Consider the following 27,820-nt stretch of genomic DNA (forward strand, 5'->3'; position numbering starts at 1 on the left):
TTTAGGTGGCCACTTCATTGGCATTAAGTGCATTCATGTTGATATAAATTGTCACCACTGTCCATCTCCAGAACTTTCTCACCTTGCAGAACTGAAACTCTGTCCTCGTTAAACACTAACCCTCTGTCCCCCTCCCCCAGACCCTGCTCACCGTTATTTCTGACTCTGAATTTGACAAATGTGGGAACTTCATATGAGTACAATCATATAGTTTTTATCCTTTCATGTCTGGCTTACTTCACTTAGTATAGTGCCCTCAGGATTCATCCACACTGTATAGCATGTGTCAGAATCTCCTTGCTTTTTTAAGGTAAAATTGACTTTCTTTGAAAAAACAAAAAACTTTGGGGGAGGTTCAAGTGAAATAAATCTACAGAACACGTCACAAATCATAAGCAAGGAGCTTGATAAATTTTTACAAACTGGACTCGTGGGTATAACCAGCACCCAGAATCAGGAAACAGAGCGTTCTCAGCCTCGAGAGCTTCTCCTCTTGCTCTCTCCTCAGTCACTACTCTCTCCAAAGGATACTCCATCTAGAACTCAGATATCATCAGCTTGTTTGCCTGTTTTTGTATTTTACATGAATAGAATCTTACCTATTGGGCTGGCCAAAAAGTTCTATCGGGTTTTCTGTAACATCAGGTGGAAAAACCCGAATGAGCTTTTCGGCCAACCTAATACATGCTCTTTTCTGTCTGGCTTTTGCTGGAGGCCAGGTCTGTAAGGTTTCATGTGATGAATGGCGGTCTTCATTGCACAATATTCCATTTATTTATTTTCTCTCTTGTTGACAAGGATTCAGATTGTTTCCAATGTGGGGCTGTTATGAAGATCACCACTATGAACATTCTTACATATATCTTTGGCATAGACAGGTTCACATTTCTGCTGGATAATATCCCAGGGGTGCCATGATCAGGTCATAGTGAAGGTACATGATTAATTTTAGTAGAAATTCCCATCCCATTTCAAAGTGGTTGTACTATGTGTGATGGATTGAATTGTGCCTCCTCCCAAATTCACACGTTGAAGCTCTAACCCTTAGTACCTCAGAATATGACTTTATTTTGGAATGGAGTCATTGCAGGAATAATTGGTTAAGATGAGGCCATTAGGATGGGCCCTAATCCAATGTGACTAGTGTCCCTATAGAAAGGGGAAATTTGGACATAGAGGCAGACATGCACAGAGAGAGAAAGTCATGTATTGATGAAGACAGAAATCAGGGTGATGCATCTACAAGCCAAGGGACCACCAAAGGTTGTCAGCAACCCAGATACCAGGGGAAAGGCATGGAACACATTCTCCCTCAGAGCCTCTAGAAGGAACCAACCATGCTGATACCCTGATCTTGGGTTTCTGGCCTCCAGGACCAGTAAATTTCCATTGTTTGAAGCCATTCATTCGGTGGTTCTTTGTTACAGCAGCCACAGGAAACTCATACACCATGTTACCCTCCACTGACAGCATGTGAGTGTTCTAGTTCCTTCACAGACTCACCAGCACCTGGCATTGTCAGTCATTCTCATTTTAGCCTTTCTGCAGGGCAGCAGTAGCACTGAATGTGCGTTTAAAGGTGAGCTTTTAAAGCCACATTTGGGGGCCCACATTCTGCGGATGTCACAGAGCTGATGAAGCACCAGAAGCCTTCCCGCTAGGACTGGGGTTAAGTCCATAGGCTCTGGGGTCCGGCCACCTGGTTCAAATCCTGTGTCCACCCCTGTCTAGCTCTGTAGGCTCAGGCTTCAGTTTTGACTTCATGGGCCTCGTTTTCCACAGTTCATGACAATAACATAGGGACATCATGAGGATTAAATGACTAAATAAACCAGCATCAGTAATATGCTTAGAAGGGTGTCTGGCACAAACAAAAAAAGTACTAAGTGCTGGATTTTATGTTTCTTTCTTTCTTTAGTCTTGATTTTCTTCCCCTCCTAACTTCCTCCTTGGCATAGTGTCCTGTTCTCCCAGAGAAGAATGTTCTATTTGTGGACAATCCTCCCCCTTGAGAATTGACCTAGATAGGCTTTTCTGGCAATTTTTCTGTGGTTGACATTGATGCTGCAGGCAATAGAAGTGGAGGACACTTGAGGAAAAGGTTCATGGTCCTGCTGTCTAGCTCGGTGATTTAACCTAACTCTCAGACCTTGCCACCATGCACCTCCTCTCAAGGGAGACAGTATGACTGGGAGAGAGGGAGGGAACTAAGGGTTTATTTCTACACTTCAGTGGGGTTTTCCCCTCCTGCTCCTGGAGTTTGGTGTGGGGAGTCCTTCTGAGTTTCATGCTGGTTTCTGGTCCCCTGAAAACCTGTGAGTCGGAGGGAGCTTTGTCCTTCCTGTGGTACCTCTGTAGTTTCCCCCACTGGTTGATCTTGTGCTCTCTTCCCCTCTCTGGGCTACCAGGACTCTAGGACTCCACAGGCCAAGGGCATTTGAGAACAAAACCCCTGGAGAACCAGAGCTACCCCTCCACCTTTCAGGTCATACCTAAGTCCCACTCGGTACTCAGCTGCTTTCCTTCCTCACCCCTCGTAGAGCAACGATGCCTCAGGGAACACTTGGAACTGGTTGTACTTCATCCCCCTCATCATCATCGGCTCCTTTTTTATGCTGAACCTCGTGCTGGGTGTGCTGTCTGGGTAAGTCTCTGCTACTCCTCCCATCCCATTCCCCACGCCATCTTTTCCCCAGGAAGAGGCCATCAAAACTTGGTTTTCATTCTCCAGGCACAGACTAGGTCTCTTCTCTTGCTTTGGGTTACTGGTCCATTATCAGCAATCCATGTACAGATGCTCAAGTTGTGCACTTCTGGGGACACCCAGTGAAGAGATTCATGGGAACTGAAATCCACCCCAGGCTTTACTCACTAAGCTTCACCGCTGGCACTGAGCTACTTCCAAAAGGTAGCTCAGTGCTTTTTTTGAAGGTTTTCTCAAAATTTTCAGACCCACAACACAAAACACAAGAAAATTCTATAGAGCTTTAATTTCTATAATTTACATTAAAAAAAAAAAAAATAACAGGTTGGGTTTTCCCCTTCCCTTATTTTCCAAGTATAAAATTGCAGCTTACAATCAAACATGCATTTTCATAACACACATTGTACCCTACCCCCAAGATTGTTTTTCTGGCTTCATCATAAATAAGTTTAATTTTTCTCACTACAAGCCTGGGGATTGGTTTGCTGGCTCCGTGGTGTCGTGATAGACCCCAGCTTCTTCTAGCTTTCCATGCTGACATCCTTATTAGAGACTTTAAATCTCATGGATTCTTTATGGTCTCAAAATGGCCACTTCACACTCACAAGATAGGCATCTCACACTCCAAACAGGAAGAGGAAAAAGGGAAACCCGAAGGGTCCTATATCATGAAAGTGAGATTGCTGGAGAAATCTTCAGCTTATGTGTCACTGGCATAACTTAAAAAAGGGGTGAAACTATTCTTTAGCCAAGAATACAGAGAATGAGAATGGGGTTTACAGCCAGCAGTGGTTGGCATGACATGGTTTATGGTTTTGTGGGGTTTTTTCCTCTAACTGGGTGTAGTTGGTGGGAACCGTGGGAAGCTGGCAGAAATGCCCACTCCTATAGTATTCTGAGCTTCTCCCAGAAGACCAGATTCCTCTTGTTTAAATGCACCACCCTCCAGGGATTCTGAATCCCCAAACACACACACGCGCACACTCCCTAAAATTTCTGAAACAGCCAGACCTGACTCTCCTGCGCTTCTTCAGGGAGTTTGCCAAAGAAAGGGAGCGGGTGGAGAACCGGCGGGCGTTTCTGAAGCTGAGGCGGCAGCAGCAGATTGAACGAGAGCTCAATGGGTACATGGAGTGGATCTCAAAAGCAGGTGAGGCCCTTTCATCCTGGGGCCCAAGAACTGAAATCCTATGTCACGGAGCACAACGAGAGTCATGCATGCAGTTTGGAGATGGATGAGGGGAGGGGACAGAGGATCTGAACTGGTAGTCCCGATGTTTAGCAACAGGAATCCAAAGAGATGAAGCCAGGACATGACATAACATTATACTCGAGAGCTCTAAAACCAGACATTGGTTTAGATCCCCACTCTGCCACCTCCTAGCAATGCTCCTCACTGCCCTGTGCCTCAGTCTCCCAGCCTGTTAAACAGAGATCATGATAGTACCTACCTCATAAAGCTGTTTGAGATGTCCCTAAGGTAATCTAAGCTAAGTGCTTGAACTTCCCTGGCTGTCCAGTGGTTAAGACTCCACACTCCCACTGCAGGGAGCATGGGTTCAATCCCTGGTCAAGGAAGATCCTGCATGCCAAGTGGCTCAGCCAAAAAAAAAAAAAAGAGAGAGAGAGAGAGAGAGCAGTACCTAACATACTGTAGGTATTGTACATGTTTATTTGTTTGGTAATTTAGACAATTATGGGGCACGTGCTGTATGCCAGTGTTCTAGACACTGAGATTTGGTCTCTGCCTGCAGGGCTCTGATAGTCTAATGAGAGAGACAGAAAATAACCAAATACACATAATATTGGGTGTTGCTAAATGCTGAGAGGAAAAATAAAACAGGGTAGGAGGCAGGAAAGAGAGATAGCAGGGTGATCAGAGAGGGTCTCTCTGAGGAGGTGACCTCTGAGCAGAGACCTGGAGGAAGTGAATAAGGAAGCCATGTGGATGTCTCGGGGAGGGGCCTTCCCACCAGAGGGAACAGCAAGTGCAAAGGCCCTGGGGTAGGAGCAGAGTGGAGTCACAGCAGGGAAGCCAGTGGGGCTGGGGCAGAGTGAGGGGGAGAGCAAGAGGAAAGGAGGATAGGGAGGTGACAGGGGTCAGATCAGGCAAGATCTTATAAGTTGTGGGTAGGAGGTTGGTTTTGATTTTGAAGCAGGTAGGGATGATGTTGGCATTACAGCTGTTGCTTAAGTGGGACTGGGAGTCAAGAGCAAGTTAGCAGCATATCTCTGGCTAATAGACTTGTCACTCAGCAAGGGGAGACTGGAGTGCCTGGGAGGACTCTTCTCCTTTCCCATCCAAGGGAACCCATCCCCAGGAGAGTCCTCCAGATGCTGGAGCGTAAATTAACTTTGTGCTCTTGCTCTTCAGAAGAGGTGATCCTCGCCGAAGATGAAACTGATGGGGAGCAGAGACATCCCTTTGATGGTAACTGCTCTGAACCTGGCTTGGGGGTTGGGGTGGGTCCCGGGGAACACAGGGGGAGCCAGAGCTGGGGGAACGGGTTGCTTCTTTCTAAGGGGCCTCCAGGGGATGGATGTTCAGGGCCCAAGTGATGCCAAGAACTAACACAAGACTGGGTCAGGCTCAGGAAGATATGGAGAATGGTGAGACTCTGTTTCCTCAAGGAATTTCAGGACTTTTCACAGGGTTCCTGTTTCCTGCCTGCCCTGTCTGCTTTGACCACGTGCCCAGCTTCTGCTTTGTGCCTCCATTTTCCTCATCTGTCAAATGGGCATGATAATTACCATACCTACCTGAGTTGATTGTTTATGACTGTCACGTTAAGTATGGCAGATAGAATGCATAGGACGGTGTCTGGCTTGGGGTCAGCCCCTTCTATGTTCACTAAGTAAAATAATAATAAGTAAAGTAAGTAATAGTAATTTCAGGGACTTCCCTGTCAGTCCAGTGGTTGAGACTCCCTGCCTCCAATGCAAGGGCCACAAGTTCAATACTGGGTCGGGGGACTGTAATCCCACATGCCACAAGATGCAGCCAAATTTTTTTTAAAAAAGTAATTTCAGCAATGGAAGTACCCTGGTGGTCGGTCCAGTGGTTAGAACTCAACGTTTTCACTGCGGTGGCCCAGGTTCAATCCCTGGTTGAAGAACTAAGATCCAACAAGCCATGCACTATGGCCAAAAAAAAAAAATTAATTTCACCAAGAATCAAGCTTACTATTAAGGACAGTTGTCTTACATTAGAAATTTGACTAGACAGAGCAATGACTGTGGATTGAAGAAACCAGGAGTGAGAAGGAAGGAAAGGAGATGGGGCTCCATCCTAAGAGTAACATGGATTTTACTCTTTGAGAGGAAAGACAGTACCCATAAATGAAACTGAAAGTCACTCAGTCATGTCTGACTCTGCAACCCCATGGATTGTAGCGTGCCAGGCTCCTTTGTTCATGGAATTCTCCAGGCCAGAATACTGGAATGGGTAGCTGTTCACTTTTCCAGGGTATCTTCCCAACCCAGGGGTCAAACCCAGGTCTCCTGCATTGCAGGCAGATTCTTTGCCGTCTGAGCCACCAGGGAAGCCCAAGAATAATGCAATGGGTAGCCTATCCCTTCTCCAGTGGATCTTCCTGACCCAGGAATCAAACCAGGGTCTCCAGCATTGCAGGTGGATTCTTTATCAGCTGAGCTACCAGGGAATGGGGGTGTCTAAATCACTTTATTGGAAGTGTGTGCCTGAACTCACTATCCCCTGGAGAGCTCTTGGGGTGTAGAACCTAAATATTAAGGAAGGGCTTCCACAGCCCCAGCCAGCCTGGCAAGTGTGCTCAAGGTTAAGGGGATGGGCCATTTTCATAGGAATCTACATGTCCAATCCCAGGACTCCTAGAGGGAAAATGTTGACCAAGAGCCCAGACTTAGATTAAGCAGGAACTTGGTTCTCATCTTTACCTCATAAGCAAAGTCATGTAACCTCCCTAAGCTTCTGTCCCCACATGTGTGAAATGGCATACTGTTACTTCCCATGGAACCAGGCTGCTACGTGGGTGAAATCCAACAACATGGAAAAAGTCCCTAATAGAGCGCCTGGCACCCAGGAACACACGCGGTCAATGGCATTGTTATAGCAAAAAGGGTAACGTCTTTTTCTCTTGCCGTGTTTCCATTGTTGGAGCTCTGCGGAGAGCCACTATAAAGAAGAGCAAGACAGACCTGCTCAACCCCGAGGAGGCTGAGGATCAGCTGGCCGACATCGCCTCTGTGGGTAAGTCCCCCAGCTGCTGCCTGGCCATCATTTATTATTTCCTGGGAGATGAAGGTGAGGGCTTGGAGCTGCCTAGATTGGGTCTCAATTCTGCCCATTCTCAACTGTATTTCCTGGGGCAGATGACATGATTATGGGAATAACAACAGTGCCTGTCTTCTTGTATTGTTTCAAGAAGTAAAACTAAATAACACACGTAGAAGTAAAACTAAGTAATCACTGGATCTATGTCAAGTAAAACTAAATAACCACTGGACCGCACTTCCCTGGTGGTCTAACAGTTAAGACTCTGTGCTTCCACTGCAGGGGGTACAGGTTCGATCCCTGGTCAGGAACTAAGATCCCACATGCCTTTTGCTGCAGCCAAAAAAAAAAAAACACATATAGCATTTAGAACACCATGTGGCAGAAAAGAAGGTCCCCATGATATTGGCTAATATTATTCATGAGTAATGTTATTATTCATTAATGCTTACTAGGGAGGCCACTGTTACTGAATGCCCAATTGTGAACAGGACCGAGATCAAATCCCTACCCTTGTGGAGCTTGCAGTCCAGTGCAGAAAATAGATATTAAGCAGGTAATTACAGAAATAAGCTTGTAATGGTAACGGCACTGCAGAGGAGATGCTCCTCACTCAGCTGCTCTGGAAGAGTGGAGTGTAGTCAGAGAGGGCTTCTTGGAGGAGGTGACATTGTTCTGAGAACCGAAGGGAAGATAGGAGTTTGCCACGCAGTGGTTGCAGAGTAAACTGGGCAGAAGGCTGTGCCCAGGCTGTTGTCATTGGTTATTGCCAAGGACAGAGTTTGAGGTGGGAACATTTGTCTTTCCTTTTTGCCCCTCTTGGGTGAGACTTGCTTTGACCTTCTCTAAGGAGATTCTATTATTTTTTGAAACTGAGTCTTCATTGCTGCACTCAGGCTTTCTCTAGTTGCAGCAAGTAGGGGTCTAATCTGCACTGTGGTGTGTGGGCTTCTCTTGTGGAGCGCAGGCGCTAGGGTGCTTGGCCTTCGGTAGTTGCAGCGCACGGGCTCTGTAGTTGTGGCTTGCAGACTCTAGGGCACAGGCTTAGTAGTTGTGGTTGTCTGGCTTAATTGCTCTGGAGCCCGTGGAATCCTCCCAGACCAGGGTGAAACATGTGTCCCCTGCACTGACAGGCAGATTTTTATCCACTGAGCCACCAGGGGAGAAAGCAATGGCAACCCACTCCAGTACTCTTGCCTGGAAAATCCCATGGACGGAGGAGCCTGGTAGGCTGCAGTCCATGGAGTCGCAAAGAGTCGGACACGACTGAGCGACTTCACTTTCACGTATTGGAGAAGGAAATAGCAATCCACTCCAGTGTTCTCGCCTGGAGAATCCCAGGGACGGGGGAGCCTGGTGGGCTGCCGTCTCTGGGGTCGCACAGAGTCAGACACAACTGAAGCGACTTAGCAGCAGCAGCAGCAGCAGGGCCATCAGGGAAGTGCCTGAAATAGGTTCCTAAAAATTCCAGTTATGAAGGGGATTCCCTGGCGGTCTGGTGGTCAGGACTCTGCACTTTCACTGCCAAGGGTGCAGGTTCAGTCCCCGATTGGGGAACTAAGATCCGACAAGTCACATGGTGGGGCCAAAAAATAAAATAAAAATTCTAGTTATGGGGCCTCCCTCATGGCCCAGTGGTAAAGAAGCCACCTGCCAATGCAGGAGACATGAGTTCGATCCCTGGTCTAGGAAGATCCCACATGCTGAGGAGCAGCTAAGCCCGTGCACCACAACTTTTGAAGTCCATGAGCCTAGAGCCTGTGCTCTGCAATGAGAAGCCACCACAGTGAAGAGCAGGCAACTCGAGAGTAGTCCCCACTCACTGCAACTAGAGAAAGCTGGTACAGCAGCAAAGACCCACCACGGCCTAAATAAATAAATGATTTTTTTTAAAAAAGTCTAAGTATGAAGAGTGGATGAGAGAGCTTCCAGGCAGAGAAAATAACAGGAGACTCTGAGAGGAGGAGACATTAAGGCTGAATGGGTATCGTGTGGCTGGAGTATAGAGGCAAGGCTGGGGGAGGGAATTCAAAATATACACATGTTTTGGGGAATTCCCTGTCAGTCCAGTGGTTAGGACTCCGGACTTCTATTGCAGAGGATACAGGTTTGAGCCCTAGCTGGGGAACTAAGATCCCGCAAGCTAAACAGCACGGCCAAAAATAAAAATCAAAACGTACGTGTGTTTCTAATCCCTAGGAACCAACTACTTCATACTCAGGTTGCTTCACTCCCCCCCTAGTTTATAAGCTTACTGCTGAGTTTCGACATGATTTCCATGCCATCCCACACTCCAGAGGGTGGCCACACTGTGGCTTGCTCAGCCTTAGCTTTATTATATGGTATCTGAGTTGTTTCCAGTTTTTGCCTTTACGAGGAGCACTGCTGGGAGCATTTACGTACAATGACTCCTCCCACCCTTTGGGAGGATTTCTTTGGGGATAATTATAGGATCAAAGATATTAACAGCTTTTCAACTCATTATTCACAGAGCTGTTCTGAGTTTCAAAAACATTGAACCCATTTATAAACCTGCCAAGTATGCAGACGCTCATGGACTCTCCCACCCCGGCCATTGCCTATTACATGTTTAATTTCCTTTCTGGATAAATCAGTTTGTAATGATACCTTAAAGCTTGTTTTAATTTGCATTTTTAATTTCCAGCCAAAACACTCTTTTTCCTCGTAATGATGAACAAATCCTGCTTCCACTTGTGGATATATCTGTTTCTCTCCTTCCAGAAAATTCAAGAATCAGGGTGCTCCATCATCGCCCTGTGCATTTGATTGGTTATGTCTGTCCCACAAATCTCCCATTTAAGTTGCCCAATTTTCTAATCTGTTACGTTAAATTTTGATAGGCAAACATTTCTGTCTATACCACATGTATTAAATGCCAGGCACTGAAACCGTGGGGTACCCAAGTCAAGCTCTCCTCTATGGATGAGACTGAGTTGTTGTTCAGCCGCTAAGTCGTGTCTGACTCTGTGACCCCACGGACTGCAGCGCACCAGGCTTCCCTGTCCTTCACTATCTCTGGGAGTTTGCTCAGACTTATGTCCATTGAATCGGTGATGCCATCCAACCATCTCACCTGTTCTTAATTAACAGGGAGATACTATTTGTTATCAGTCCTTCTAGAAAAGATGAAGAAGTATTACTACCCAGTGTTGGCAAAGCTGTGAAAAAATGGGCATAGCCGTATGCTGTTGGCAGGAATGTAGTTTGCAGTGTTTTCTGATGTATGGTAGGGAGTTATTTAATTGTTGATGTTTATATTCTTTGACCTAGAATTTCTGCTTCAAAAGATTTCTTCATGTATGCCAGAGATCTATGTACCAGCCTTCTGTTTCTGGTATTCAGAAAAGTAAAAACCAGAAACAACCCATGTGCCCCAAAGTAGGGAGATGGTTAAAGAAATTATACAACATTTATATATCATTGAATACTCTGCTGCCGGGAAAAAGAATGGAGCTGTTATGGCATGGAAAGATGTCTGAAATATATTTTTTGGTGAAAAAATAGCAAGTTGTACAACACCATGTAAAATATGTGGTCTCATTTTTAAAACAATATTAAGAAATGTGAGAGGTACTTAAAGATGTGGAAACTGAAGGGATTGCAGAGGACTTTCACTTTCTTCATGACGTTTTCCTGAAATGAGTGGATTAGTGACAGGCATTACTTTTTCAATTTTTATTTATATCGGGCCTTCGTTGCAGTACACAGGATCTTCGTTGCATCATGCCAATCCTTCGGTGCAGCACAGACTCTCTAGTTATGGCATGTGGGCGTAGTTGCTCTACGGCATGTGGGATCTTAGTTCCCCGACCAGGGATGAAACTCCCGTCCCCTGCATTGCAAGGCAGATTCTTAACCACTGGAGCCCCAGGGAAGTCCCCAGGCATTACTCTTGAAATCAGAAAAAAATAATTAGATAAATTTAAAGTTACTTAAAAGCAACAGAGTCTTAATTGTGCATGCGTGCTAAGTCGCTTCAGTCTTGTCTGACTCTTTGGTACCCTATGGACTGTAGCCCGCCAGGCTCCTCTGTCCATGGGATTCTCCAGGCAAGAATACTGGAGTGAGTTGCTATGCCCTCCTCCAGGGGATCTTTCCGACCCAGGGATCGAACCTGTGTCTCTTACGTCTCCTGAATTGGCAGGCAGGTTCTTTACCACTAGCACCACCTGGGAAGCCCACAGAGTCTAATTATAAAGCGTCTAAAGGCTGTACAAGGCAGGGAGGAATTTGGTGGGAAAGCAAAGAAAAATTCATGAAAAGAGGCGTTTTTTAAAACTGGGCTTTATATGGAATGGGGAGAGTGTTTTCAGTTCGCCGGGGTGACCATAATAAAATAGCACAGACTGGGTGATTTAATTCTTTAAAAACAGAAGCTTAACCTCCTGCTAGTCCTGGAGGCTGGAGGTCCAAGATCAGGGTGTTCTCAGGATTGGTTTCTGGGCTGGACTGTGTCCTGCTTGCAGGTGGTCATCTTGCTGTGTCCTCACACACTCTTTCCTCCGTGTCCTGCTTGCAGGTGGTCATCTTGCTGTGTCCTCACACACTCTTTCCTCCATGTGTGTTGTGTCTTAATCGTCTCTTCTTATAAGGACACCAGTCATAGAGGATTAAGGCCCACCCTGATGATCTCATTTTAATTGAATTATGTCTTTTTGAACTTATTTATTTTGGGCTGTGCTGGGTCTTCATTGCTGTGCCAGGGCTTTCTCTAGTTTCAGCGAGCGGGGGCTGCTCTCTAGTTGCGGTGTGCAGGCTTCTCATTGCTGTGACTTCCCTTGTTGCACGGGCTCTAGGCATGCGGGCTTCGGTAGTTGCAGCTCACGGGCTTCGTTGCCCCATGGAATGTGGAATCTTCCCAGACCAGGGATCGAACCCTTGTTCGCTGCCACTAGACCGTCAGGGAAGTCCTAATTTAATTACTTCTTGAAAAGCCCTATCTCCAAAGACAATTGCAATTCAGAGACACCTGAGGGGCAGGAGGTGGTTAGAACTTCAGTCTATGAATTTAGGGAATGATATGGGGGGATAGTGAGAATGACCCTGAAAGCCACGATGGATTCACAGAGGGTCTGTCTGTGGCTGAGCTAAGAAAACTTGGAGAACCCATGTTCAAGGCTGGCATTTGATGAACATGTGATAAAAGGAAGATAAGAAACCAAAGTAGAAAGCCGTCAGACTGAATAAGGACCGACACTGTCCCATAGAAAGCTGTCAGACTGAATAAGGACCAATGCTGTCCCATGGCACCTCTGTTAAGAAAGCAGGTGAGGGCTTCCCTGGTGGCTCAGTGGTAAAGAATCTGCCTGCCAGTGCAGGAGACACAGGTTCAATCCCTGGTGCAGGAAGATCCCGCACGCCATGCAGAAACTAAGCCTGTGTGCCACAAGCATGGAGCCTGTGCTCTGGAGCCCAGCTATTGAGCCCACGTGCCACAACTGCTGAAGCTTGGGTGCCCCAGAGCCCATGCTCCACAGCAAGGGAAGCCACTGCACTGAGAAGCCCACGCCCTGCAAGGAAGGGTAGGCCCCACTCGCTGCAATTCGAGAGAAGCCCACGCAGCAATGAAGACCCAGCACGGCCAAAAAATAAATAAGTAAATAAAATTATTTTTAAGAAAGAAAGCAGGTTAACTTTCAACTTTGTCAAGAGGTTTAAAACACAGGCCAGTGGCTTAGTCTCCCAGGACAAGGTTTGCTACAGGCAAAGCCAGCTCCCTTACCTGGTAGCTCAAAAACCCACAGGAAGGGGTTCCTATGCTGGCAGAGACTTCGTAAATAATCTTGAAAAAGACCTCCAAAATTCCAGGGTTCTGGCAAGGAGACACCTTCACCTTTATTTATCTCTGTAAAATAATAACGTGTTTCAAAGTCAGGCAGGCACATGTGGCATTTTTCCCTCATATTATTTTGCCCAGTAAATGCTGTCTTTAAGATCTTTTTTGTATAGTTCTGTGTACTCTTGCCACCTCTTCTTAATATCTTCTGCTTTTGTTAGGTCCATACCGTTTCTGTCCTTTCTTGTGCCCATCTTTGCTTGAAATATTCCCTTGGTATCTCTAATTTTCTTGACGAGATCTCTAGTCTTTCCCATTCTTTTGTTTTCCTCTATTTCTTGTAATTGATGATTCTACCATGCTGTCAGTTGATAAACATATCACAAAACGGTCTCATATAGGGACTTCCCTGGTGGTCCAGTGGTTAAGAATCTGCATTCCAACGCAGGGGACACGGGTTCAATGCCTGATCAGGGAACTAAGATCCCAATGCCACCAGGCAACTAACCTGAGTGCTGCACCTAGAGAAGCCTGTGTGCCGCAGTGAAAACCAAGTGCAGGCAAAAAAAAAAAAAAAAAAAAGATCTCATGTAGCGTTCATCAGCTAACGGGAAATATGGACCTCATGGCATCACTAGGAAAAGCTGAACCACAAATGGAATTGGCCATCACGCCACCAGTACTTTAGGAAAATCAGATTCGCTTTAGGTGATTTTAAGGACAGAAGTTCCGCGTGGGCTGTATTCATTCGCTAGGGCAGCTGTCCCAAAGTATCACAAGCTGGGTGGCCTAAAACAACAGAAATGTGTTCTCTCACAATTCTGGGGACCAGAAGTCCAAACGGAGATCAAGATGTTGGCAAGGGCTGTGCTGCCTCTGAGGACTTTGGGGACAATCTGCCCCCATGCTTGTCTTTTAGCTTCTGGTGTTGTCGGCAGTCCTGGGCTCCCTTTGGCTTTCGCTCACCTCGTTCCAGGTTCTGATTCTGTCATCACATGGTCCTTTCCTGCTTGTCCCCATGTCTCTTCTACTCTTATAAGAATACCAGTCGTTGGATTAAGGCCCATTCCAATCAGATCTGACTTCATCTTAATTAGATGGCATCTGCAAAGACCCTACCGGGGGTCGGATTTCAACCCTTACTCGGTCCCTCTCTTTTGTTTTTTAGCTGTGCTGGGTCTTCGTTGCCGCGAGGGCTATTCTCTTGTTGTGGCAAATGGGGGCTTCTTTCTAGTTGCAGTGTGAGGGCTTCTCAATGCAGTGGCTTCTCTGACTGTGGACCACAGGCTCTAGAGCATGAGGGCTTCAGTAGTCGTGGCACATGGACTCTAGAGCGCAGGCTCAACAGTTGTGCCGCATGGACTTCGTTGCTCCACAGCATGTCGGATCTTCCCAGACCAAGGACCAAGCCTGTGTCTCCAGCACTGGCAGGTAGATTCTTTCCCTCTGAGCTACCAGGGAAGCCATCAACACATCTCATGAATGGACAGTTCAACCCACAACTTGGGAAGCACCTATTTCAATTCACCAAGAATTTGAAGGGCATATAAATTGCCAAAAATCCTGAAACTAAGCCTTAGTGGTGGCCTCCTGCTATCCTCACTGTGAAACATTCTAGACTAAGACTGGCCACCTCTGACTTTTGGCTCTTTGAATGCAGCTGATCTGAATGAAATGTATTCCATACTCACACATTAGATTTGAAATACTTTAGCTCCAATACTTTGGCCACCTGATCCAAAGAGCTGACTCATTGGAAAAGACCCTGATGCTGGCAAAGATTGAAGGCAAAAAGAAAAGGGATCGGCAGACGATAAGATGGTTAGATAGCATCACTGAACTCAACAGACATGAATCTGAGCAAACTCCAAGAGACAGTTAAGGACGGAGGAACCTGGCGTGCTGCAGTCCATGAGATCGCAAAGAGTTAGACACGACTTAGTGACTGAACAATGTAAAGATTTGGAATACTTGGTACCAAAAAAAAAAGAATATAAAATATCTTTTTAACAGATTTCTCTATTGATTCCACATTGAAATTGACATCTGAGATATATGGTGTTTCATAAAATAATTTATTAAAATTATTTTTAAAAACTAAGGATTGCCTGCAAATTTTCAGACCATGGAGGAAAAGTAGAGACAAGAGTGTACAGAAAAAGGGGACTTTTCTGGTGGTCCAGTGGTTAAGACTCTATGCTTCCATCTCAGGGCACAAGTTCAATCCCTGGTCAGGGAACCAAGATTCTGCATGCCTCGAGGTGCGGCCAGAAAAAAAAAGGGGGGGGTGGGTATTGACAAAGGGAGCATGGATCAGGGGGAGTATAAATGCAGCAAATAGAGGAGACAGCACAGAGCTGGCACAGGGCCTGGCACAGAATAGGGGTTCAATTAATAGTCACCTTCCTCTCCTTTCTTGATGCGTGGGATGCCTATTATGGGATGTGTCTCCAGGCCCTGTGATGAGGAGAGACTTCCTCCATGAGTTGGCATGTGAACAGTCTTGATTTTCGCTCTTGCAGTTGTAGAAAAAGACTTTATGTCCAATAAGCATGTGCCAGCATCATGTTGGGGCTTCCCAGGTAGCTCAGTAGTAAAGAATCCTCCTGCCAAGCAGGAGACGCGAGGTCAATCCCCGGGTCAGGAAGATCCCCTGGAGAAGAAAATAGCAACCTACTCCAGTATTCTTGCCTGGGAAATTCCATGGACAGAGGAGCCTGGCAGGCTGTAGTCCATGGGGGTCACAAAGAGTCGGACAGGACTTAGCGGCTGAGCATGCGTGCAGCGTTGTCTTGGGGTTAGTTTTTAAATATTTATTTACCTATCTGTTCGTTTGGCAGCACCAGGTCTTAGTTGCCCTGTGCAGGATCTTTTAGCAGAGGCATGTGAACTCTCAGTTGTGGCGTGTGGTATCTAGTTCCCTGACCAGGGATCAAACCCAGGCTCCTGCATTTGGAGCACAGAGTCTTAGCCACTGGACCACCAGGGAAATTCCTGTTAGGGTGCATTAACTCATTGATTTTTCCCAATGGCTTGGTGAGGTGGGAGGCACTGGAGTCCCAAGACGCATGGTAACTTGCCCAAGGTCATCTGCCCGAGGTCACTCTGTGGTTGGTGATGGAGCTGAGCTTTCACGTGGCTCCAGGAGAAGGTCAGGGACCTCCTGCCCCATGTGATTGCCAAACCTTGTGGATGCCTGTGGGTCTGTGCACATCTTTGGGAGCCAAAAGAACCAGAAATGTCTCAACTGGGAAAGGCTGTGAAGAGCCACCTTGGGGTTCCCAATGCCCATGGGATCAGACAAGTGATGGACATGAAGGGAGAGTCCAGCCACCAAGCCTGGCCAGCTGCTGCTGGGCAGGCATGTGGTTGCTTGCTCACGGCCACAGGTTCCAGGAGTGAGTGCAGTGTGGTGGCCGCAGGCCAGAGTGCAACAGGCTCTGAACTGACCTGAAGCTTCTTAGTCAATTGCTGGACTCCCCTCAGCCTCTGTTTCCTTAGGGTGTACAAGGAGGTTAGTGATGGTCCCTACTTCCTAAGGTTGTGATGAGGCGCTTACTGTGTAAACTGCATCCCCCGCAGTGCCTGTTAAATGTTCGATAAATGTCAGCTGTTATTTTCATTCATGAGAAGCTGAACTCCATATTTGTATGGAAAATCGCCCAGTTTTTAAATGCAGACCAATACTTTCAACCTTCACAAGTCTCAGATGAACCAGTATGGCCCCTGGGATGCCAACTCACAACCTGCGTTTAGAATTTTGCTAATAGGCAGTGGCATTCTGAGAGATGTTTTCTGGGTTTGGCTGGTGTGAGGTTGATGGACAGTGCTTCATGGATTAATGTGCAAATGAACAAATGAATGAATGGATGGATGGACGGATGTGTGAGTAAATGATGAAAGAAGAAATGAATGGATGGGAGCTTCCCGTGGTAGTACAGTGGTTAAGACTCTGCATTTCCAATGCAGAGGCCACGGGTTCGATTCCTGGTCAGGGAACTAAGATTCCACATGTGGCATGGTATGGCAAATTTTAAAAATAAATAGATAAATTAAAAAAAAACACACAGAAATGAATGAGTGCACTAATGAATGAATAAATGATAAAAGAATAAATGAATGAATGTGTGACACACATACCCATGAGTGAGCAAATGGGTGAATGAATGAGCACACTGATGAATAAATGAAAGAATGAATCCACCAATGAAGAAGAATAAACGAATGAATGCAATGGAAGATTTTCAAGAGGAGATAGTTTAGAACACAAAATCAATCTATGTGAAGCTGAGCCCTGAACCTCCCCCACAAACCTGTCCATTCTCAGTGGATGACAGCTTTGTCCCTCCTGGGGCTCTCAGACCAAAAACCTTGGCTTCTCCCTCTCTTCCACCCACGCTTGGTCCATCAACAATTGTTGAAATATACCTTAAATAATAATACCCCAGGGCTTTCCAGGTGGCTCAGTGGGTTAAAGAGCCCACCTGCCAATGCAGGGAACATGGGTTCGATCCCTGGTCCAGGAAGATCCCTCATGCCTTGGAGCAACAAAGCCTGTGTGGCACAGCTATTGAGCCTGTGCTCCACAGCAAGAGAAGCCCACACACCACAATGAGGAGTAACCCCCCAACTCACTGCAGCTAGAGGAAGCCTGAGCAGCAGTGAAGACCCAGCACAGCCAAAAATAAACAATAATAGATAAAATTGAAACTAATAATACACCCCACATCGGCCCAGCCTGCCTTCTTCTCAGCTGCCATGGAGTCCAGCCCTGGTCATCATCTGTCTGGACTGGAGCAGTCATCCCCACTCGGCTCCTCCCTTGCCTTCCACGGTCTGTTCCACAGCAGCCAGAGGACGTCTGAACCCCTAAGTCAAGTCACGCCCCTCTTGCCTCCATACCTCCCGCCTCACTCAAAACAAAAGCCCCAGTTGTCCCTGCAGCCCCCAAGGCCCTTCAGAACCTGCCGAGACCCACCCCCCTGCCCTCACCTCCTCCTTTTTCTCACCTGAACCACTTCACTCCAGCCATACTGTTCTCTTTATGCTGTTCCCCAAATACGTCAGGCAGGCATATTCCCACCTCAGGGCCTTTCCACTTGCTGTTTCTTTCCTCTGCCTAAGATACTAAGGTGACTCAGGCCAACTCCTTCACCTTAACCCCTTGGTTTAATGCTGCAGCTCGAGTGGGCCCTCCTAGGGCTCCAGGTCCCCTTATTTGACTCTGCTTTCTCTTTTTTCCAAAGCACTTTGCACCTTCCATCACACTATTAATTTATTATTTTTATTTATTTATGTTTGAGTTGCACATGGGCTTTCTCTAGTTATGGCGAGCAGGGGCTACTCTTCATTTGGTTTGGGGGCTTCTCATTGTGGTGACGTCTGTTGTTGCAGAGCACAGGCTTCAGCAATTGCAGCAGGTGGGCTCTAGGGTACACGGGCTTCGGTAGTTGTGGCACATGGGCTTAGTTGCTATGCAGCATGTGGAATATTCCCGGACCAGGTATTGAACTCAAGTCCCCTGCACTGGCAGGCAGATTCTTAACCACTGGACGACCAGGGAAGTCCTACTTAGTATATTATGTTTGCTCTCTGGCTCCCACACTGGAGTATCCATCCCAGGAGTGCAGGACTCTGATAACATGTATCCTGAACACCTGGGACAGAGCCTGGCATAGTAGGTGCCTTATAAATGCTTAAGAGCAAAAATATATGTGAGCAGAGGGCACAGCTGGCTCATTCTTTGGTGATTATTTTTAAAGTGAAATGTCCATGATAAACTAGGATCCTAGCCATACCTCCTCCTGGAGGCTTTCCAAGAACGGTGTGTTCAGCTCTGCCGCCTGCGTCTGCACTGGGAGTCCTGAGCAGAGGTTCCAGCCTCATCCCACCCTGTAGCATGACCCCTAGAGTGATCAGACAGTGCCAGGAGAGGGAAATACAGAACGATGACTCCAGCAATGGAGAGCCATAAGCCTCCCCATTCTGAGCCATGCCATGCCATGCTCAGTCACTTCAGTCATTTCTGACTCTTTGCAACCCCATGGGCTCTAGTCCACCAGGCTTCTCTGTCTAAGGCATTTTCCTGGCAAGAATACTGGAGTGGGTCGCCATGCCCTCCCAACCCAGGGATTGAACCCACATCTACCTTCATTACAGATAGTTTCTTTACTCCTGAACGACCAAGGAAACCCCCTACCACCACATCCTGAGCACTCATTGGTTATTTCTAGCACTGTTATTTTCAGGGACATCACCTTCTCATAAGTCCCATCTCTGGAAAGCTAAGCCCATGAGTCATAATGGTTCCCGGGGGCTTGCCTGCTTGGGAAGCTAATGGGTTCCCTGGCCAAACTCCGTGCCTGGGCCACACATCGGTTAATTTCCTCTGCAGGAACACCCTGACATTCTCCATCCTTTCCCTGGCAGGGTCTCCCTTCGCCCGAGCCAGCATTAAAAGTGCCAAGCTGGAGAACTCAACTTTTTTTCACAAAAAGGAGAGGAGGATGCGTTTCTACATCCGCCGCATGGTCAAAACTCAGGCCTTCTACTGGACTGTGCTCAGTCTGGTAGCCCTCAACACGCTGTGTGTCGCTATCGTTCACTACAACCAGCCCGAGTGGCTCTCCGACTTCCTCTGTGAGTACCACCTGGCCCCACCCCACCAGCTCCGTGATCCCTTCCTCACACCCTTTCTCTAGTTCTCTTTCTTTGGCAGTATGTGTTCCCTCTTTCCCCTTTCACTTGGGCCCCGTTTATAACTGGAGATGGGGCTGAAGTTCCTGCTGCCTCAGTGACAGAGCCCAATTTGGGGGAGGGGGCGCCTGAGAGCTGGAAGCTGGAATTTGGGCCATCAGACACATGATCACTTTCTAAGAAAGGCACATAGAGGTGCATTGAAATAAAGACAGAGAGGGTCAGACTGCAAGACAGCCAGAGACAGAAACATACATATGATTTCTAGGTGCATCCCTGGGAATCAAATTTATGGTTGAGAGATGAAGGTGCATTAGAGACAAAAAAGTAACCTGTATGTTGTACTCATCTTTTCTTCTCATTTCTCTCTGCTTCGTCTCTTTTCTTTCAAACCTTCTGCTTCTTTCCCCTTTCCTCTCCTGTTCTTTTTGACTTCCTTATGTCTCGGATTCATTCCTAGACGACAGCCTCCAACAACTGTGAGAACATCTTGCTCCTGCAGTGAAAACCAGGATTTCCAAGACTTTGCCCTTCTGGGCCTGTTCCCAAATTTCAGGAATTAACATGAGATAGTATCAAAATGGCAACCCACTCCAGTACTCTTGCCTGGAAAATCCCATGGACGGAGGAGCCTGATAGGCTGAAGTCCATGGGGTCTCAAAGAGTCGGACACGACTGAGCGACTTCACTTTCACTTTTCATTTTCATGCGTTGGAGAAGGAAATGGCAACCCACTCCAGTGTTCTTGCCTGGAGAATCCCGGGGGCGGGGTGGCCTGGTGGGCTGCCGTCTATGGGGTCGCACAGAGTCGGACACGACTGGAGCGACTTAGCAGCAGCAGTATCAAAATTGTTGACCACGTTGGGGGAGAAGCAGGAAAGGAGGGGAGATCTATGAGCAGGGCTTAAAAAGTAAAGAGCTCTGAGAATTCAACAAGGGTAGTGGCTGGAAAGTGAGGAAGGCAATTGGATGCCTTGGCTCTGGCGTATGGGCCCCAAGTGAGGACTCCCCAAAACCTTTTTGCCTGCTGGTTGCCCTCCTCCTGCATCTTTTGGCTTGTCTGAATTAGGTCTGTAGATTGTCTGCCCTTCTGACCTGGTTCAGAATTAACCCACGCAACCACTGGAGAAATCAAGTCTTCAGCCTCATGAGGCCTGGGTGTCTGGTCCAGGTCATTGTCTCCTTGTAACCCTTATTGTTCCCAGTCACGTTGGCTCACCACCCCCCCAGGACACTCCCCAGGGGCCAGTTCTCCTTCCGAGAGCCCTGACCTAGTTCCAGCCTTAGTAATTGCATTTGGTCCCCCTGGAGTCTCTTACAAATGAGAACTATTTACTTTTTGTCTTAACCTCCTCGGATAGCCTATTTTTAATCTCCCATATTCTCCCCACTAATCACCTTGCTCTGTCTGTCCTGGTTCGGGAACAGGGGGTTGAGACTTCCTGCCTGCCTGGGGCCTTTCTGTCTATAAACGTCCTTTAATTATCAATTTCCAGTTGAGAAAACTGTGACACAGAGAGGTTAAGTAACTTGCCCAGAGTCACACAGCTAGTTAATGATGTAGCCAGGATTTGAACCCAAGCTATATCTGATGGTGCATCCCTGCCATGCTCATCAGGTACCCTGGGTTCTCAGTGCCTGCTCTGCCCCCAACTCTCCATGTGACCTTGGACAAATTATTACCTTTATCCATCAAATGAAGACATCTTCAATTATTGCTGCTGCCGTTTAGTTGCTAGATGTGTCCGACTCTTTGCGACCCGTGGATTATACCCCGCCAGGTACCTCAGTCCTTGGCATTTCCCAGGCAAGAACAATGGAGTGGGGGCTTCCCTGGTGGTCCAGTGGTTAAGAATCCGCCTTCCAATGCAAGGGACACAGGTTCCATCCCTGGTCAGGGATCTAAGATCCCACGTGCCATAGGGCAAATAAGCCCATGCTGCACAACTAGAGAGAAGCCCCCACACATCATAACTAAGACCCAGCACAGCCAAATAAATAAATGATTTTTTTAAAAAAAGAACAGTGGATTGGGTTGCCATTTCCTTCTCCAGGAGATCTTCCAAACCCAGGGATTGAACTTAGGTCTCCTGCTTGGCAGGCAGATTCTTTACCACTGAGCCACCTCTTCAATTATATGGCACTCTTTTATTTTTATTTTATGTGCCACTAAGAAATGAAACAATGCTACCATCTAAACTAGGGCAGGCTGATTTTAAATTACACCCCAGTTTTGGAGATGTTAAAACATGAACAAAAATATGTGTCTTGTAATCAATGAAGTGTAGTCATTTCTCTGAGTCTCACATTTCTCTTCTATACTTGGGAGAAATTGGATTTGATGACCCTGAAACTTCTTCCAGATCCACCAGTGCTTAGAGGTCAGTAATTCTCTCAGGTCTTGTGCATCACCACCTCTCATGATTCCATGGTAACTGGGGAACAAGCATCTTGGAAATTCTTACGTCCTCCCCGAATTTCTTCTGGGGGCTTTTGGAATGCATCAGGTGTTACAGACAGATTTTCTCACTGACGTTTCAGTCTTGGGGGCTCTGGAGACCCTGGAGTTTCCCTCAGACACTGAAAGCTCCTTGGGGTCCTAAAACTAAGGGAAAGTTCAATAATCAGGAATGAGCGGGAAAGACCTTGACAGTCAGTTCAAATCACCTCTTAAAAGAAGGATATAGAGACTTCCTTGGTGGTCCAGTGGCTAGGACTTGGCACTCCCAATGCAGGCAGTCAGGGACCTAGATCCCATGTGCTGCAACTAAAACCCAATACAGCCCAATAAATAAATAAATTTATTAAAGTTGATTTAAGAATGATATACTGTGGAATTCCCTGGTGGTCCAGTGGTTAGAACTCAGCAGTTTGACTGCTGAGGGCCCAGGTTCAGTCCCTGGTCAGGGAACTAAAGTCCCACAAGCTGCATGGCACAGCCAATAGAATAAAATCACAAAGAACTAGAAAAAAGTCTTATACCATTTTAAAAAAGAGTGATATGAGTGATATAACAAATACTCTTCACCTTCAAACAGAGCTAGCTATGTGACCAGAATGGAATTCTTAGAAGTTTGAGGCCTCTGTCTTCAATTTCTATATGCTTTCTTCCTCTCAGAATCTCTCCTTACCTCTCCTTCCCCTTTGAAAGGTGACTGCTCATGCCCTTCCTGACCACTCATCTTCCTACCCCACCAAGAAAGCCCTCTCAGAAAAGGAGTTGCTATTAACCATTTCTTTGCTGGAGCGAACAAATACTCATAGTTACCTCTTCCCAAGGCAAAATTTTCACCATTATGCATTCTCATCGAAAAACAAAAGGCTTTGTCTTACATCAAGATTTTTAGACATTAGCAAGACAGGATTTCTAGGGGACATCTAATGAGTTTTCCTAGTTGGGAGAAAAGCCATGCCTTAGATTGGTTGCCTTTGGCACTCCCAACTAAGTCCCTAACACAAGGATTACAAATAGGACACTGTTACGATTTCCATTAATATTTCTATTATTCCTTTGGCGCTCAAGCATATAAAAGCAGTTGAGTCATAATTCTTATGTATTATTACATAATTCTTAGTAATAATACTTTGTTAGTTGTAGAGTTAGTTATTAGCCAGTTAGTTCATTCATTCATTCGTTTCTTTTTAATTAATTTTTATTGGAGTATAGTTGCTTGTTCATTTTAAAAACATAGGAAAATGTATAAAATAAACAATGAGGCTCTACTGTATAGCATAAGAAACTATATTCAATACCTTGTAATATCCTATAATGGAAAAGAATATCTATAAACACACACATATATATGTATGTATAACTGTATCACTTTGCTGATTCAATTATATATACCTGGAATAAGCGTGCGTGTACAGTTGCTCAGTCATGTCCAGCTCTTTGCAACCCCATGGACTACACTCCACCAGGCTTCTCTGTCCATAGGATTCTCCAGGCAAGAATACTGGAGTGGGTTGCTATTTCCTTCTCCAGGGGATCTTCCCAACCCAGGGATCGAACTCGCATCTCCTACACTGGCAGGCAGATTCTTCACCACTGAGCGACCTGGGAAGCCCATACCTGAAACAACTATACTTCAAATTTAAATTTTCTTAATTAATTTTTAAAAAACCATAGTAAGCACCCAGGAACCCACCAGCCAAGGTTTCACTTAATATGTACATCAGAGCCACCTGGAAGCTCCCTCCACAAATCTAATCTCCTCTCTGTTTCCCCTCTTCCCTTTCTAGACTATGCAGAATTCATTTTCTTAGGACTCTTTATGTCCGAAATGTTTATAAAAATGTACGGGCTTGGGACGCGGCCTTACTTCCACTCTTCCTTCAACTGTTTTGATTGTGGGGTAAGTGCTCTGGTTTCTAAGGAGTTCATTCCCCAGCTGATGTGCTTAGAATGGTTGATACCTGGGGACACAGGAGAGAGAGAAGTATGGTCATGCCTGGGTATGACAGATCCTGCTGAGTGCAAAAGGAATCAGAGGATAATCCCCAACTTTGATGAGGATACAGAGCTCTCAGAACCCTCCCCAACCACTGCAAGTGGGAGGGGAAATTTACAGACCCATTTAGGAAAGTAAGGGATGACCTGGAGAATCCACTTCTGGGGATTCACTCTAGAGAAACTTATGCAGACACCTAAGAGACACATACAACAATGCCTTGAGCGGCTTCACTAGTCCCAAGCCAAATGACCCAAATCTCCCTTTGCAGTAGGGTGGATAAATAAGTTGTATATAAATAATGCAATTCTCTGTACCAGCGAGAGGCAGCCAACAGTAGCCACACCCATCAGCCACATGGTATCGCACAGGAGGCAGACAGTGGCAAAACTAGTCCATATAGCATGATTCTGCTCATGAAAGTTCAGACAGACAAGACCAAGCTATATGGATTTCAGAGGATCCTTGAACACTTTAAGGCAAAGACCTCGAAAACATAAGTCAAAGAAGCCAGACATAAAAGGTCACATATTACATAATTCCATTTATATCCAGAACAGGCAAATCTCCAGAGTCAGAAAGTAGATTAGTGGTTGCCAGGGGCTGGGAGGAGGGGGCTGGAGAGTGACTGCTCATGGGTCCAGGGTTTCCTTTGGGAGCGATGGAAATGTTTCAAAAGTAGAGAAGGGTGATGGTTATACACTGTGAACATGCTAAATGCCACTGAATCGTGCATTATTTTAAATGAACCATTCTGGTTTATTTTCTGTTGTGTGAATTTCACCTCAATTTTTTTAATGCAAGGAAATAGTTATTATAAAATTCAGGGTGGTGGCTATGTCTAGGGTTCCCCAGAGGCTTTCAGGGTGCTGACATGCCCTGTTTCTCAACGCAGATGGTGGTTGCATGGGCATTCATTTTGTAATTATGTTTCAGGAATTCTTTGCACTCATGTTAATAAGTTTAAAAAGAGAAGGGATAAGAGGCGTGTGAGACACTCGCTATGATTTCATTTGAGTGGGGGGAGTTGGACTGGGTTCCTGCAAGGTCCAGACCCAGGCACATTTGCAAGGAGCATGGACACAAGACCGGGATCCTCTGTTCTAGGTCATCATCGGGAGTATCTTTGAGGTCATCTGGGCCGTCATAAAACCCGGCACATCCTTTGGAATCAGTGTGTTACGAGCCCTCAGGTTATTGCGTATTTTCAAAGTCACAAAGTAAGTCTTTGGGTTCTCTGGCATCCCAAGGTGGGGATGGGGGCCGGGGCGGGGTCACCTCCTTCCCATGTTGGGGAGATGGGCTCAGCTACTGCCACCCTGGCCCCAGCCTGACCCCAATACCCCAACCCTGGCCTCTCTTGGCAGGTACTGGGCATCTCTCAGGAACCTGGTCGTCTCTCTTCTCAACTCCATGAAATCCATCATCAGCCTGTTGTTCCTCCTTTTCCTGTTCATTGTCGTCTTTGCCCTTCTGGGAATGCAACTCTTCGGCGGCCAGTAAGTGCTCAGCAGCTTCTCTTGACTTCTACTTCCCTGGGGTCCAGCCCAGGGCCTCCCACCCTTACCTTGCTCACTGCCTCCAGAGACCCAGGCCCACCTGCACCACACAGTCTGCCTTCCTCATGGCCTGGATGATGCCCAGTGCACCCACCCAGATGGGCAGGGCCCTGGGTACCACTCAGTATGTCTTTCTAGGGGAAACAGAGATGCTGGCGATGTTGCCCTGGAAACAAGATACTGAGCCAAGCCCTCACACACCTAGGGTGGGACCAACGTGAAATGTTTGTGCCCTCTCCACAGGTTTAATTTCGATGAAGGGACTCCTCCTACCAACTTCGACACTTTTCCAGCAGCAATAATGACAGTTTTTCAGGTACAACCTTCACCCAGTCCCATGAATGCAGGGCCCTATGGAGAAGCACCAGCGTTCATTAGGAGGGGGACAGGAAATGTGGGCAGGAGCCTTTATTGCGGCTCTTCCACAGGAAGAAATGGGTAATCAGGCTTAGGATTGGCTAGTTGGAATAATTTCGGCAAGTCCTGGAGCTGTCTTGAGTTGTATGGAACCTGACCCTGGGCTAATTCCAACAGTAGAATATTGGCCTAAGTGTAAGAGCCCAGTAGTGGAGATGGTTTGGAGTGTGGGCTCTGAATTGGTTGGTTTTCATTTTTTAAACCATACCCACAGGCAAATTGTTTACTAACTCTAAGAATTAGCTAGTCCTGACTCCCCCCAGGGTCAGCAAGACCCCTCCCATATGTCAAAGCATCAGAATATAGAAAATAATAGACATCGATAATACACCCTTTTCCCCGTGACTGGAAGACACCCCAATTCCGTGTTCCAAAGCAAACAGATTGACCGTGGGTGGTCCCACCAAACCAACTTCTGCACCCATGTAGGCACATGCCCCAAGGTTTAGAACTGGCCAAGCTGGGACTTCCAGAGCCGTTCCATGTGGGTTCTGTCTCTTTAGAGAACAGAAAGTTTATGGGAAAATGTGACTTCACTCCTCTCTTCTCCTGGGGGAAGGGGAACTTCTGAATGAGACCTGTAGACAGGGGGTTGGAAAGGGAAACCATCCATGAAATTCTGAGCCTTTACATCAATGATTATCGATACTAGTCATCACCACCCATATGTCTTCAGCACAGGGCTTGTTGCTCAAGAGGGATTTTGTCCCCCAAAGACACCTAGAAGTATCTGGAAACATTTTTGGGTTGTCGCAAGTGGAGAGTGGGGGTGTTACTGGTATCTAATGGGAAGAGCCCAAGGATGCTGCTTAACACCCTGCAGTGCACAGGACAAGAGGAAGTTCCCAAACAAGACTGCAAAGCCCTACCTAATGGATTAACATCTTTGGAGTTCTTTCATATTTACTTTATCCTCATGAAAATAATGGGGCTTCCCTGGTGGCTCAGATGGTAAAGAATCTGCCTGCAATGCAGGAGAGACCCAGGTTCGATCCCTGGGTTAGGAAGATCCCCTGGAGAAGGGAATGGCAACCCACTCCAGTACTCTTGCCTGGAGAATTCCATGGACAGAGGAACCTGGCAGGCTACAGTCCATGAGGTCGCAGAGCGCTGGACTTGACTGAGCAACTAACACTCTCACTTTTTTTCACTTTCATGGAAATAACGCAAAGGAGGGAAGCTGGATATTTTTTTAACAACCGTGTAGATCCTGCATACAAATCCCTTTTGCCCTTCCCATGCACATCAGCATCATATCTGTTTGCCAGCACTTGCGTCTCTTTACCTGAGGCTTCCTCTGATCACCTGTACCACCACCATCTCCACCCCCAGATACAGCAGTCCAGAAGTACCAGTGGATATATAGCGAGAGAAATTTACGTCTCACAGTTCTGAAGGCTGGAGGTAGATCAGGGTGCATCCAGGGTTGATTCCAGGTGAGGACTCTCTTCTGGCTGCAGATGACCGCCTTGTCACTTCTCTCACACACAGCAGGGGGAGAGAGGGAGACAGAGAGGCAGAGAGAGACCAAGTTCTCTGCTTTTATTATAAAGGCACTAATCCCCTCATTATGGCATTTGTGGTAAAGAACCTGCCTGCCGGTGCAGGATATCTATGTTCTATCCCTGAGCCAGGAAGATCTCCTGGAGAAGGGCATGGCAACCCACTCCAGTATTCTTGCCTGGAAAATCCCATGGACAGAGGAACCTGGCAGGCTCCCATCCATGGCGGTCACAAAGAGTTGGACACGACTGAGCGCACAATCCCCTCATGAGGGCCCCACCATCATGTCTTCAGCTAATCCTAATTCCCTCCCATCTCCAAATAACATCACATGAGGGTTTATAGCCTCAACATATACGACTCAGCCTATAGCAAAATTTCCCTGTCATATCAGAGAAAACCAGAAAGATCTGAAACTCCTCTTCCAGGGTCACTTTTTGC

The 27,820-nt window shown here is 46.7% G+C and overlaps 1 protein-coding gene and 1 non-coding gene across 2 annotated transcripts in view; both read left to right on the forward strand.

The window, feature by feature from the left end:
• The window catches only part of CACNA1A (calcium voltage-gated channel subunit alpha1 A), a 206,774-nt gene that overhangs the window by 89,314 nt on the left and 89,640 nt on the right, over positions 1-27,820 (forward strand). The window contains exons 6-14 of the mRNA XM_055539160.1: positions 2,541-2,644; positions 3,739-3,854; positions 5,079-5,135; positions 6,750-6,932; positions 19,183-19,392; positions 23,692-23,804; positions 25,008-25,120; positions 25,268-25,399; positions 25,703-25,775. Of these exons, the coding sequence (XP_055395135.1) occupies positions 2,541-2,644; positions 3,739-3,854; positions 5,079-5,135; positions 6,750-6,932; positions 19,183-19,392; positions 23,692-23,804; positions 25,008-25,120; positions 25,268-25,399; positions 25,703-25,775 (1,101 nt within the window). The remainder of the gene's footprint in view (positions 1-2,540; positions 2,645-3,738; positions 3,855-5,078; positions 5,136-6,749; positions 6,933-19,182; positions 19,393-23,691; positions 23,805-25,007; positions 25,121-25,267; positions 25,400-25,702; positions 25,776-27,820) is intronic.
• TRNAQ-UUG (transfer RNA glutamine (anticodon UUG)) lies at positions 22,288-22,360 on the forward strand. Its single transcript has one exon. It is a non-coding gene; the product is annotated as a tRNA-Gln (tRNA).

Source organism: Bubalus kerabau, chromosome 1 (genome assembly GCF_029407905.1).
Source record: "Bubalus kerabau isolate K-KA32 ecotype Philippines breed swamp buffalo chromosome 1, PCC_UOA_SB_1v2, whole genome shotgun sequence".
Taxonomy (NCBI): domain Eukaryota; kingdom Metazoa; phylum Chordata; class Mammalia; order Artiodactyla; family Bovidae; genus Bubalus; species Bubalus kerabau.